This window comes from Macaca nemestrina, chromosome 7 (assembly GCF_043159975.1).
Source record: "Macaca nemestrina isolate mMacNem1 chromosome 7, mMacNem.hap1, whole genome shotgun sequence".
Classification (NCBI taxonomy): domain Eukaryota; kingdom Metazoa; phylum Chordata; class Mammalia; order Primates; family Cercopithecidae; genus Macaca; species Macaca nemestrina.
In genome coordinates this window covers 61,180,052-61,192,124 of record NC_092131.1, presented here as the reverse complement: position 1 = coordinate 61,192,124, position 12,073 = coordinate 61,180,052, and the positions used below count along the sequence as shown (strand labels likewise).

Here is a 12,073-nt window from a genome sequence, read left to right as displayed (position 1 = left end):
AGACATTAAATTCCAGGTTCATATATATTTCATATTTAACTTTCAAAGGTTTAACTGCTTTTTGCATGTATTACAAATATAGGAGAGTGCATCAGGGAGTTCCTATTAAAATTTCTTTCTGCAGACATTAAGGTATGTGGAACACTGAAGATTTATCCCATGGTAACCAATAAATTGTATAACTAATTTCATTTTAGTGATAAGTGAATATTTCTCAACAAACACACATACTGCTTGTCATACCTTACCTGGAAAGAGGCTTTATTGAACATAAGCTGTAAAATTATATTTTAAGTTGAATTACTGAATTTGCACAAACATTTCTACAGAATTGTTTTAAAAAATCAAGCTTTGTCGTTTTCCACTACATTTTGTTGTGCTTTTTATATTAATACTCGCAAATGTTATAATTTAATACTTATATTCCAATTACTTGCATAAGCAGGTTTTTTTAAATCCTGGGGTGTTGAGAGAACATATAATAATAATATTCTTCTTAGACAAAAGTCTTTTTAAATGAAGTTAAAAGCTGAGATAATTTAAGGAAAAGGATCTTCAAATTTTCATAACCAACAGGTTTAAGTGAAATTTACAATGCATTGGAAAACTGGCTGGTTAAAGATATGATTTGTCCTCAGGTAGCTCAAAATCATTTTTACAGGTTTTTGTTTTTTTGTAAAAGTGTTTTTTAATCTTGGTAAAATAATAAAATAATATTTCACAATTTGCACAGAGTCTGACTAAAGGGCAGAGGCATATTACCCTCAGAGTTTAGAATAAAGCCAGAATTTTCAGGCCCAGTTCCACTGTAGAGTTAGTATGCACTGCAATCCCAAACATTTTCTTGTTCCCTCTAAAGCTAGGGCCAATTTCATTTCAAATGGAGGTTAGAGTAAAAAAAATCACTTTTGTGTTCTACCACTTTCTGCACTAAGTATTCTTAATAACCTTTTGCTCTGGTTGACCCATTTAATAACCTGGAAGAAAAACAGTGTTGCTCCATGTCTGGTCTCAATGGAAGTAATTTTCTAATGGACAATAAGCCGAAAGGCCATGGCTGTCTAGGAGGTTAAACAACAAATATCTTGTCTGCATGGGCTTACGCAGCAGCTTCGGTCCTTTCTTCTTCAGAAGCGGCTTTGTTGTCTTGCCTGTAATTTGCACATTTAGGCTCTGTAGTTTGTTTATAAAATAGTTTTACACAAACCACTCTTAGCAGTGCAAGCTTCTGAGTTGAAAATTATTCAGGCTTGTTTCATTGAAGGCACTTGGTTTCCATGGCAATTTATAAAAGATGGTGGTTTGGTTTCTTCATTGGAACAGATGACGTAGTTTGGGTGTTCAAGTGGCCGCAAGCAAACTCCGATAAGCCTGTGTAATATGTAAGCCCAGGTTTACCATCCTGGATAGTAGTGCATGCAAAAAGAGACAGCATACAGTTATCTAGCTTAGCCATGGGAGAAAAATAATAATAATAAATGTGGGATGGGGATAAGGTGGGGAGAAACATGAATGCTTTAAATAATTCTGAGTTCGGGTTATTTTCAAGGAAGGGTAACAGCCAAAGGTAAAAGGGCCTACATTTATTTAATTCTCTATGAAAACCTTCTCGAAAGGAAAATAAATGCCAGCTCTTCACGTACCCTGTTTACAGTGAGGTTTTTGTTGGCAGGCCATTAGGTTTCCATGGTAACAAGCAAACTATTCATTTGAAACAAAACCAGCCATGACTTTGTGCTTTGACAAGGATTTCTATAGCTCTTTTTTTTTTTTCTTTTTTTCGTTTTTTTTTTTTTTTTTTTCCAGAGTTCAACCAGATGACGCTGTAATCTTTTTTAGCCACAAAAGCACCTGAAGGTCTCTTCTCTACTCAGGTCAAGAATATCTTTTATGTTTAGTTTGGAATAAGTTATACTTCCATGATGTCTTTTTATCCCCAGTGCTTAAAAAAATTTGTTTTTATTATTTTGTTTTTGAGTCAGTAGTCAGTGGAGGAATCTTTGGTAGTTTGTTTGTTCAATGTCCATTTACAAAGACTCTTTCTTCATGCCAGTGCCTGGTGAATCTTTTATAGCCTCTGCCAGGATAAGGTCACCTTCGAGGACTTAAGATAGAGATGAGGACGATAATGGGAAAAAGCCATATATGAACCAAAATCCCAACAGCACCATCAACGGAATCTAAAGATAAGGAAAATAAATGCAAACAAAAAAAAAGAAGAATAAGCATTTCACGTAGCTACTAACACAACCTGGGTGAATAATAAAACAAGTATATGGAAAATATTTATTTTTATTTTGTTTTGTTTATCAGCTTCATTGCTAAGGGAAGTGAAAAGGAAAATGAATATATGGTAAGGCACTTGATAAAAAGATTTACAGATTTTATATTGATATAATATGCTATGAAAACTTGTTCGTGAGATATTCACAGAGGTTTGTGGTTGAGCTCAATCTTAGAGAGTTCTGCTAGCCCTAGGAAAGCAGGAACATGGAGAAAATTATCAGAAATCACAAAGTAAGATTTTTGTTTTTCAAGCTTCCAGAAGTGGATAAGTTTGAAGACTGAAAGAATATCTTAATGAAAATTAGAAAGGGATGATTATGTGTACCGAAATTAACTATTGCAACTAGTAGATTATCCATGTTTAGATCAGTCCATTATCTATAAATTATACAAATCATTTTCTCTTTAACTTTTAGAGGCATGATGAAGTCCATTCTAACTAAAAAATCCCTTCCACCAATCAGCCTGGAAAGTTCTACTTAATTGGGATTTCTGTTAAAACCTGGTGTCCAGGTGATACCTCTTAGAGTGCATGCCTCACTGAGGAGGGATAACACAGGTATAATTCATTAACCTAGCTAAAGTTACAAAATGACTTGTATCTAGGGTGGAGTTGAGTTTGACAATGGAGACATACAATCTTATATCTGGATGCTGTGGACCATAGTTCCATTTATCGCCTGGAAATAATTGGCAGCCTGAGGAATCAGGAAGAGGCTTTCAGCCTTCAGGTTGGTCTGTACTTAGAATATAATATTCATTTAATAATCATCAATCAATCAAATCCTAGTCATCAAAATGAACTTAATAAATGGTAATTAAATGACACAAATGTAACAGTAAACTTTCTGATACCAAATAGATTATTTTTGTTCAATTAAGATTATTTATTTCCCCTAATTTATAGAGTTTAAATAAAAATATCCCCAATACATATAGGGGGTATTTTCATATTTAAAACTGCCGCACATTTCTTGGACTTGCTAGTTTAAGAGGAAAAAATCTAATTATAAAAATGTTCTATTGTAATAGAACTTGTACAGTAATGAAGTCCCTATGGACTTTCACAGGCTACTTTTATCAGTTATGCTTTCTTTCTGCACTAGGGAGTAAATAATTTCCTTTGCTTTCCTCCTTTGAAAAGTTTAATTCAATTTATTGAATTTATTTATAAGATTTGTGCTTACATTATGAAAATGTAAAATTTCTGTATATAGTGGTAACTGCCTTTAATAAAATGTTACTGCCACTCAGTCATACTATGAAATTCAAAAGAAATACTATTATCCTTTGAGGAGAATACATGTTTTCCTGTGCATTAGAAAAACTGTTCTTTTGAGTATAGATACTGGTTTTCTAAAGCAGAACTAGACAGACACAAAGATAAATTTTTACTAAATATGTTATTTGAAATACTAAGTTTATGACAAGATACTATGAGCAAAATGGCTCGTTGTTATATAAAAATCTTAGTTTTTGTCTTTTGACAATACTTAAGAATTGAGTCAATTCAGTTCATATGAGTAATCAGTGGACAATTGTACACATTTAACTTTGAACATCTAGACTGATATAGTTTCTCACCAAATATAGAAAATTAACAGACTCTGATTTGCTCTAGACTTACACAAGATAGATTTTCATGCTTTTGTATGTGCTAAATAATTGATGAGCAATTTGCGTAAATTTAGTTTGATTACTTTCTCTATATATGACCACAAAATAAAAGATTCCAAATGAGTCTAAGATAATCCTTCAATTGCAGTCATTTTTAACAGGAATGATTTTATAGATTTCATAGCTTCAAATGTGAAATACAGAGATGAGGATTTTAAGAAGCAGCTAAACACATACTTCTAAATCTTTGTGCATTATTTATCATGTTTTATTTATATCTCCTCTATTATAAAATGGACCTGTGATGAAAAAATAAAATTAAAGATATCATTAAACCGTCATATTCAGAAGAGGGTATAAAGTGAAAATCAAATTACTAAACAAGCTTTTGGTGCAGATAGGAGATTAGACCATATTAGGGCTACTTCATTACTTGATATATGTGTTTAGGCTCTTTACAATGCTGAATCTGTTAAAATGGCTGGCAAAAGGCCAGGAGCGGTGGCTCACGCCTGTAATCCCAGCAGTTTGGGAGGCCGAGGCAGGTGGATCACCTGAGGTTGGGAGTTCAAGACCAGCCTGGCCAACATGGTGAAATCCCGTCTCTACTAAAAATACAAAAAATTAGCAGGGTGTGGTGCCGCGTGCCTGTAATCCCAGCTACTCAGGAGGCTGAGGGAAGAAAAATAACTTGAACCCGAGAGGCGGAGATTGCAGAGTGAGCAGAGATTGCACAGTTGCACTCCAGCCTGGGCAGTGAGAGCAAAACTCTGTCTCAAAAAAAAAAAAAAAAAAATTGGCTAAGTCAGGACATATATTCACTATATTCACAAACTGGAGGCATAAAAACATCTATGCTGACATGGTAAGGCTTGTGTCCTCACACAAATCTCATCTTGAAATATAATCCCCATAATCCCCACGTTTCAAGGGAGAGACCAGGTGGAGGTAATTGAATGATGGGGGCGGTTCCCCCATACTGTTCTCATGAAAGTGAGTTTTCACTAGATCTGATGACTTTATTATTATTATTATTTATTTATTTATGTATTTTGAGACGGAATCTTGCTCTGTCGCTCAGGCTACAGTGCAGTTACGTGGTCTCAGCTGACTGCAAGCTCCGCCTCCCGGGTTCACGCCATTCTCATGCCTCAGACTCCCGAGTAGCTGGGACTATAGGGGCCGGCACCACGCCTGGCTAATTTTTTTCTTTGTATTTTTTAATAGAGACGGGGTTTCACCGTGTTAGCCAGGATGGTCTCCATCTCCTGACCTCGTGATCTGCCCACCTCGGCCTCCCAAAGTGCTGGGATTACAGGGGTGAGCCGCCGCGCCCAGCCAATCTGATGATTTTATAAGGGGCACTTCCCCCTTCTCTCAGCAATTCTCCTTACCGCCTTGTGAAGAAGGTACTTTGCTTCCCCTTCACCTTCTGCCATGATTGTGAGTTTCCTTAGGCGTTGACCAGCCTTGCTGAACTGTGAGTCAATTAAATCTCTTTCCTTTATAAATTACCCAGTCTTGGGCAGTTCTTTATAGCAGTATGAAGATTGACTAATACAATTTACATTATAAATATGTGCTACGTATACAGGTTCATCAAATATTTTAATAAAAGTTTTAAAATCGTCTAAAACAAGTAATGTGAAATAAAGTTTTAAAATCTTAAAAATAAAAGTGTACTTGCCTTACACAAATCTAAATCAAAATCTCACTTCTATTTTATCTTAGGCCAAATATGTCTGCAATTGAATTTAATACTTTAAAAATAACTGAAGAAACTTTAGGGTATTAGATATAAGAATTTTTAAATAAACCAACTAAAAATAACTTTTTAAAATTAATTAAATTAAATGTTAATCTAATAGTAATATTACTTTAACGTTACAACAAACCAATCTCAAGCAAAGATACTTACTCTTAGTTGCTAGGTCTTGTTTTGCACATTCTCCTTCTGCAATTGATACATCATCAATAGCAATGTCACCTTCTATTCCAGGACCTCGGATACCTTCAAAAATGAGCTACAAATATGAATGAAACAAACCTAAATATGGAGCTTTGATTTGCAGATCAATTTCTTTTGAGAAATCAAGGAGACAAAAGTAAACTTGTCAGTAATCCTGGCATCTTTTAGATTTGATGACTTTCAGAATTAAAACATGCAGAAAACATAAACTTTCATCCCAAAACCGGTAATTCAGTCTTCCTTGCATTATATTAGTTTTTCTCATCAAAAGCTCTGTGTCAATTTTAAAGCAAAACTAAATTTAATCAAATAATACAATAAAAAAACAATGACTACACATCCTCTTTTAATTTTTAAGGATAAGAAAACAATGTTTTATTTGAAAAGTCTTTCTCTGACATAGATATTTTCTGGTTTTATCTGAACATAACTCGTAACGTTAGTTTTCTAGAAGTACTTTAAAGAATGAATCAATTCTGGATTCTTTACAACAGTAATATGTATATTGAAGCCCAGACCAAAGTTTTTCTATCTCTGACATTGATTTCTCACAAACAGATTGAATATGTTCGTCATATTCCCATGTTGACTTTATAATTTACCTCCATGGTTTCACTGCTGATATTCCATTTTTTAAACTTGAAGATATTTATCAGTCTATTTATGTTGAATATCTCATGGTATACCTTTGAATTTATGGTGGCTATAACAATGGTGGTCACTGAGGCTCAGTGCATGAATATTGAAAGAATAAATGAGTACAATCAGAATCCTTTATTATTAAATACTCAATACAATGACAATAGAAGCACAATTAGCAAATTTATATATATATTTTATTTTTACAGAAACAAGACTCTTAGAATTTTCTTTATGACTCCCAAATTATTCCTTGCTTTCAGGAAAACTTTTTAATCTTTTTGATGCTGTAAGGCAATTCTTGCATTTAGTGGTGGGTGTATAGTTCTAGAAAAATATTTACATGTTAAAAGAAAATATCTACTTTGGTCATTCCAAAGAATAGTTTTATAAAAAGCTGTTTCTAACATCAATCTGGTAATGTACATTATTAATAACATTTCTAGACTTATGTCATCACAACAGATTTGACAATGTTTATTTTTATCAATGCCAAAGTTTTTGTTTTTGTTTTTATTTGAAAACATCTCCTCAAAGGCAAATCAGAGTCATTTCTGAACTTTTCAAAGCTGCTGTCCTGGGAGAGCCGTAGCTTAATTACGATGATTTTGAGAGAACTTAGGCTATTTTTGAAAATTGACCCAATGGTCTTTGATATGCTCTCATAATTTTATCAAAGGGAATTTCCAGGTAGTAAGCAGAGGGAATCAGTTACCAACTTTTGTATTGAGACCCCGTCCTTCACTTAAATGTAGTTCATAAACAAAGAATAATTTTCATGATTTGATAGCAGAGAAAAATGTGAGTTCTTACTGATATATAAATATGATAAATATGGAGTTTCCTGCTTATCTATGTTAAGATAAGCATGTTCTTAAAGATTCTCCAAAGCCATCTCTTTGAAAAACATTTAAAATGGTCTGTTTCACTGAAGCCAAAACAAAATGGCAGCTGCTAGCTTGGTTCTCCTGTTTTATGTATTACGCTTGTTCCTTCGAATGATAAAAGGTTTTGTAGCTACCATGGCTCATCAGAAAACTTCAGCACAAGTGTATTACATAAAACACTATAACCAAGTTAGCGGTTTAGCAAATTCTCAGTCCTCAGATAGAAGTATTATTGTGGCTGCTTGGAATTGATGACTTCCATTTGAGATAGGATGGTGTCTGGAAAGGTAACTGGGAAGTGGCTTTAAAAAGTCTCAGAAGACTTTTAAAGAATTTAGAAAAAAAATGAAAAGTATAAACATTTGAGAGAATTGAATATGGAGAAAGGGAAGTCATTTTAAGGTGCAGGATATTCCACATTATGGATATAATTTATTTAACCAGTACCCTATAGTCATTGTTAGACATTAAAACTATTATCTCCTATTATGAACAAGGCTGAGGTGACTACATTTCAAGCACATTGTTGTTTAAGGTCTATAAAGTGTCCCTATGAGCAAACTACCTGTGAGAAAATATTTCCATTTTTCCAAAAGGTAGATTTTTAAGTCTTGGGGTATATTTTCCCTCTTTGATATGTGTCCTTACATGATAGAGAGTCAATGTTAGAGTAAATCAACAGTTACTATTAAATACTGTTTGTAGAGTGCAATACAGGTTTTACAATGTAGCCATAGCAAAGATAAGGGGTTTGCATTCCCATGTGCTTTATGTGGGCAAGTGAAATGTGGTGAAGAGTCTAATAAAGGTGGGTTAAAATGCTCTGCACCTGCTCGCACTTAAAATTTACACAGATGAAGCTGAAGTCAAAATCCATTTATTAGGAAGGATGTTTGAAAAACATCCCTGTGTTCTGTATCACTGAAGCCAAAACAAAATGGCAGTACATGGATTTCCCATCTTAGCTATGTAAAGGTAAAAAGTTTGAAGAAAATACCTACGCTTTTTCTTATTCAAAGTACACAATTGCTTTTACTTAGTAAGTTCTTGTTAATTCCAGGTAGGAGTCATATAAAATGGTGAGATTTCTTTAAAAATCAGAACTAAAACATACATGTCATCAAAGTCATTTCTGAGTTTTTCAAAGCTGCTGTCCTGGGAAAGTCATAGTTTAATTACAATGATTGTGCCATTACTCAAAGCATTTCAACACTTCTTCTGCTACTGCCTTTAAAGGATTAAACAATTCTCCTTTTTCTGTTACTTTTCTTTTTCATCCTGCCTTCCTGCCTCCCTGTGCAGCTTGATCAAAATCAAAAGGTTGGACCTAGGCTTGTGCTAAAAAAAAAAAGTCCAAGAGCAGTGAAATTGTGAAAGACAGACCCCTTTGTAGTCAGATTGAGAGAATGTGTCGGAAACCATCTGTAGTAAACATCAGGAAGCAGATTGACTAATGTAATTTAATATGTGTGCCACCTACCTACTGGCAATATGTTGACTGTAAGTTTGTGTTCTGCTGAAGAGCAAAAGTAGAAATCAACAAAAATCAAAGCGTCATGTGTCCACAGGGCTCCCTATACCTACAACATTACCTTATGTGAATATTTCATCCCTTGGTGATACCGAATGAATGAAGTGGTACAGTAAAAAAAAAAGTAGGCTGATTTGCAAATATATTATTTACAGTTACATTTACAGTTATTGATACTACATTTTGTCATTGATAAAGCAAGGTAATTTCTTTAAGTATAGTAGTAATTTTAGACATTGTGTGTAAATAAATCTAATTAGTGGTTATTTATTGGAATGATAAAAATAATTTCTAGGAATAAAACTCTTAGTACAGTCATAATTTATATTTTTAATATTTATTTGTAATCTTGTGATGATGAATCTATTTTAATAGGCCAGAGAAATACTTGCAGTCTTCCACAGGGTCCTTTTTGAACAGAAAGAAAAAGGTCCTGTGTAGCATGTTTGTTTCCTTTTGATTTCCACAGTTTTGCTATTAGGAAAATATAGATTAGTTTTTAACTGGTTGAATTTCACAAAGAAATATTTATTGCATTGTTTTATTTATGCTCTGAGCTCTTGACCACGATTATATTTCTGAATTATTGTAACTAAATTTTACAGATTCGAACAGATTCATAAATGACTCCTAGACTAAGATCTAGAAAGAGCATGTTTGACTTGACATTGTTTTTGTGTGAGTTAGATTAGACAAATATAAAGTGTAGATATTAAATTTAAATGATGTGCCTTAGACAAACTTTTAAGCATTTTTAAAAATAAATCTTTGCTTGGCATTTTGTAGAATATAAAGATGAGAAATTATAAGTCCATTAAAATATGATGTGTTTAGCCATAGAAGATGTGATCTTTACTCAACAACAAAAAACATTAATTATATTTATTTTGAGAATTAAGACTCTAGTTTAAAAAGTTAAATTGTCATATTTTTATGACTTTCCATCATTATTTTGACTACTATTACATTACAGAGATAAAACCATTTTCGTTTCCTCTTCAGTATTTCTGAAATGCATTTTAATGGTGACTTTTGCAAATATTTACAACATAGCTTCTTCCTGACAAAAGGCAAATCACTTCTAATCATTACTGCTAAGGCAAATGCAAAACCCTAAGACTGCAGTTTGAAAACCAACAGTACATATCACTTTGAAAAACTTCAGGATATAAATATATTTTAAAATAACCATTAGCATTAATAATATTATCTTTATTTTATTACTGGTTTAGCAAATAATTGAACTATCCTCAACCATTACAAAACAAATTTGAAGAGAGACAACATAATAGACCTAGTGGGTAGCCTTGGCTTTTTCCCTGGGGAAACCATCTCAAATCAGAACGGTGAGTTTAACTTCACAGTGCTCTGCCAGTTCAACTTGTGAGACAAATGTCAATTAGCTATCAGAATTTCTAATGTTAAATAATAACATGAAAGTCGACTGTTGGGAAAGACAAAGAAATTCATCAAGTTGTGAGCTGCAATTGGTAAATGTTTTTAATGGTTAAGTCAGGAGTCACCATTGTGTCCATATAATTGCCCTGGAATGTGGCTTAGAATGCCAGATATGCTACATGAGCATGTAATGTCTGCTAATGAGGACAATATTTTCTAGCTTATTATTATTCTTAGTTGGAACATAGGGCAGAATGATGTAAGGAGAGCAGTATAGTCTCTTTTCCAGTCCCTGTTACAGTGTTAAGCATTTCTACCTTTATTTTCTCAAAAATTATGTCAAAACCTATTTCTAAGTCTTAAAATGAATAAGTAAGAGCAGGAGATTTCCAGAATCCCTTTCACTTAAACTAAGAAAATGTAAGGAGCATTTTGTGTCTTATAATCTATTTATATACTTTACCCCTGGAAAATATTTGGAATATACTATGAAAGAAGTAAAACTTTAAAAGGGGATGGTTAAATATTTTCCTTGGTATGGGATGCAAAATTAATTGACATTATAAGAATATATCCATTTTGTTTCTTTGGAATTGTTGCCCTAATTTTTCCAAATGTAGCAAAATATATTTTCATCCCAAGCACTGATCATGCTAAGTTAATTCTAGTAAATGAACCCAACATAAATTTCAATAGAATAAAACTTCTACTTGTCTTGAAAAGTACTAAACAATAATTGTATTTTCAACTAAGCAAACTAATTGGACCCACTCAAACAAAGGACTGTCCAAGTAATTTTGTAAAGGATTTATGGATCAAATTAATTTAAAGTCATGCAACTCAAAACAAATAAAACAGCATAAATGTTAGTGAAAGAGACTCAAAGTCACTTATATTCCATTTAAAATTTCAAGAGGTAAAAGTTTTGCCTTCCACTTGAAGTAAATACATCCTCAAATGCCAGAAAGTTACATTTGAGTAATATTAAAGCTTCTCACAACTTAATTTATATGGTAATATATTGGTATCATTGTTGTTATCAGGAGTTCCTAGAAGATGTTACACACCAAAAAAAGTATTTTTGAGAAGCTTGACAAGTTATAAAAGATTTTTGGGTAAAAAAAATACTTTGTATAAAAAATTCAAAACATATCTTCTCTAAAATGAAATAAGACAAAAACAACAAAAGCGGCACGGGATTATTTAGTTGTGTTTCATGTTTCCTTAAACAATCAAGATTAATGAAATAGAGTCCTTAGCCAATAGACCTAGAAATATGTTGGGAAATGAAAGAGCATAGATCAAAATAAAAAGATGATTTTATCTATCTTTATTTTCCATTGGTAATTTAAATAGCTTAAACATGCATCAATTCAAACTATTTACAAATACAAATTTTTCCATTTGTTTCCAAGAAAAATAGAGTAACAGGAACAAGAGCTATCTTTCTACTTTAAACAACCAAATAACTGGGCCAAGTATATGAAACCACAGTGTTAAGGATACTAGATATCAGATAATGAAGACGTGTGTTCCCTGGGAAATGGGAGTCAAATAAGGTGAATTCTTTTGACCAATACAAAGTTTATAGGCCATGGTGCAAGTAGGGGAAAAGAAGGTGAAACCTGGTAGAAAATCTGAGTTGAGGAGATGAGAGTTCAAAAAAACAAAGGAAGCTGGAATGTTCAGGGCAGAATACCAGAGAAAAACAGTGGCAGAGAAAAAGAGAGAGAGAAACAGAGCACT

General features: G+C 33.0%; 1 protein-coding gene and 1 long non-coding RNA gene across 7 annotated transcripts in view; one reads left to right on the top strand and one right to left on the bottom strand.

Moving 5' to 3' along the window:
• LOC105481879 (MAM domain containing glycosylphosphatidylinositol anchor 2) overlaps positions 1-12,073 on the bottom strand; it is an 859,970-nt gene that overhangs the window by 14,094 nt on the left and 833,803 nt on the right. For 3 of the 5 annotated variants that reach the window (XM_011741671.3, XM_011741670.3, XM_071100223.1), the window contains 2 exons: positions 5,822-5,927; positions 241-2,180 (listed from right to left, as the gene is read on the bottom strand). In XM_011741671.3, coding sequence (XP_011739973.2) covers positions 2,092-2,180; positions 5,822-5,927 — 195 coding nt within the window. In that variant the 3' untranslated portion in view covers positions 241-2,091. Of the gene's footprint in view, positions 1-240; positions 2,181-5,821; positions 5,928-12,073 lie in introns of those variants that run through there. The other 2 variants (XR_011625905.1, XR_011625904.1) reach the window with 2 other exon arrangements.
• Positions 6,009-12,073, top strand: part of LOC105481877 (uncharacterized) — a 63,144-nt gene continuing 57,079 nt past the window's right edge. For both annotated transcript variants that reach the window (XR_011625908.1, XR_003018062.2), the window contains exon 1: positions 6,009-6,098. This is a non-coding gene — a long non-coding RNA (uncharacterized lncRNA). The remainder of the gene's footprint in view (positions 6,099-12,073) is intronic.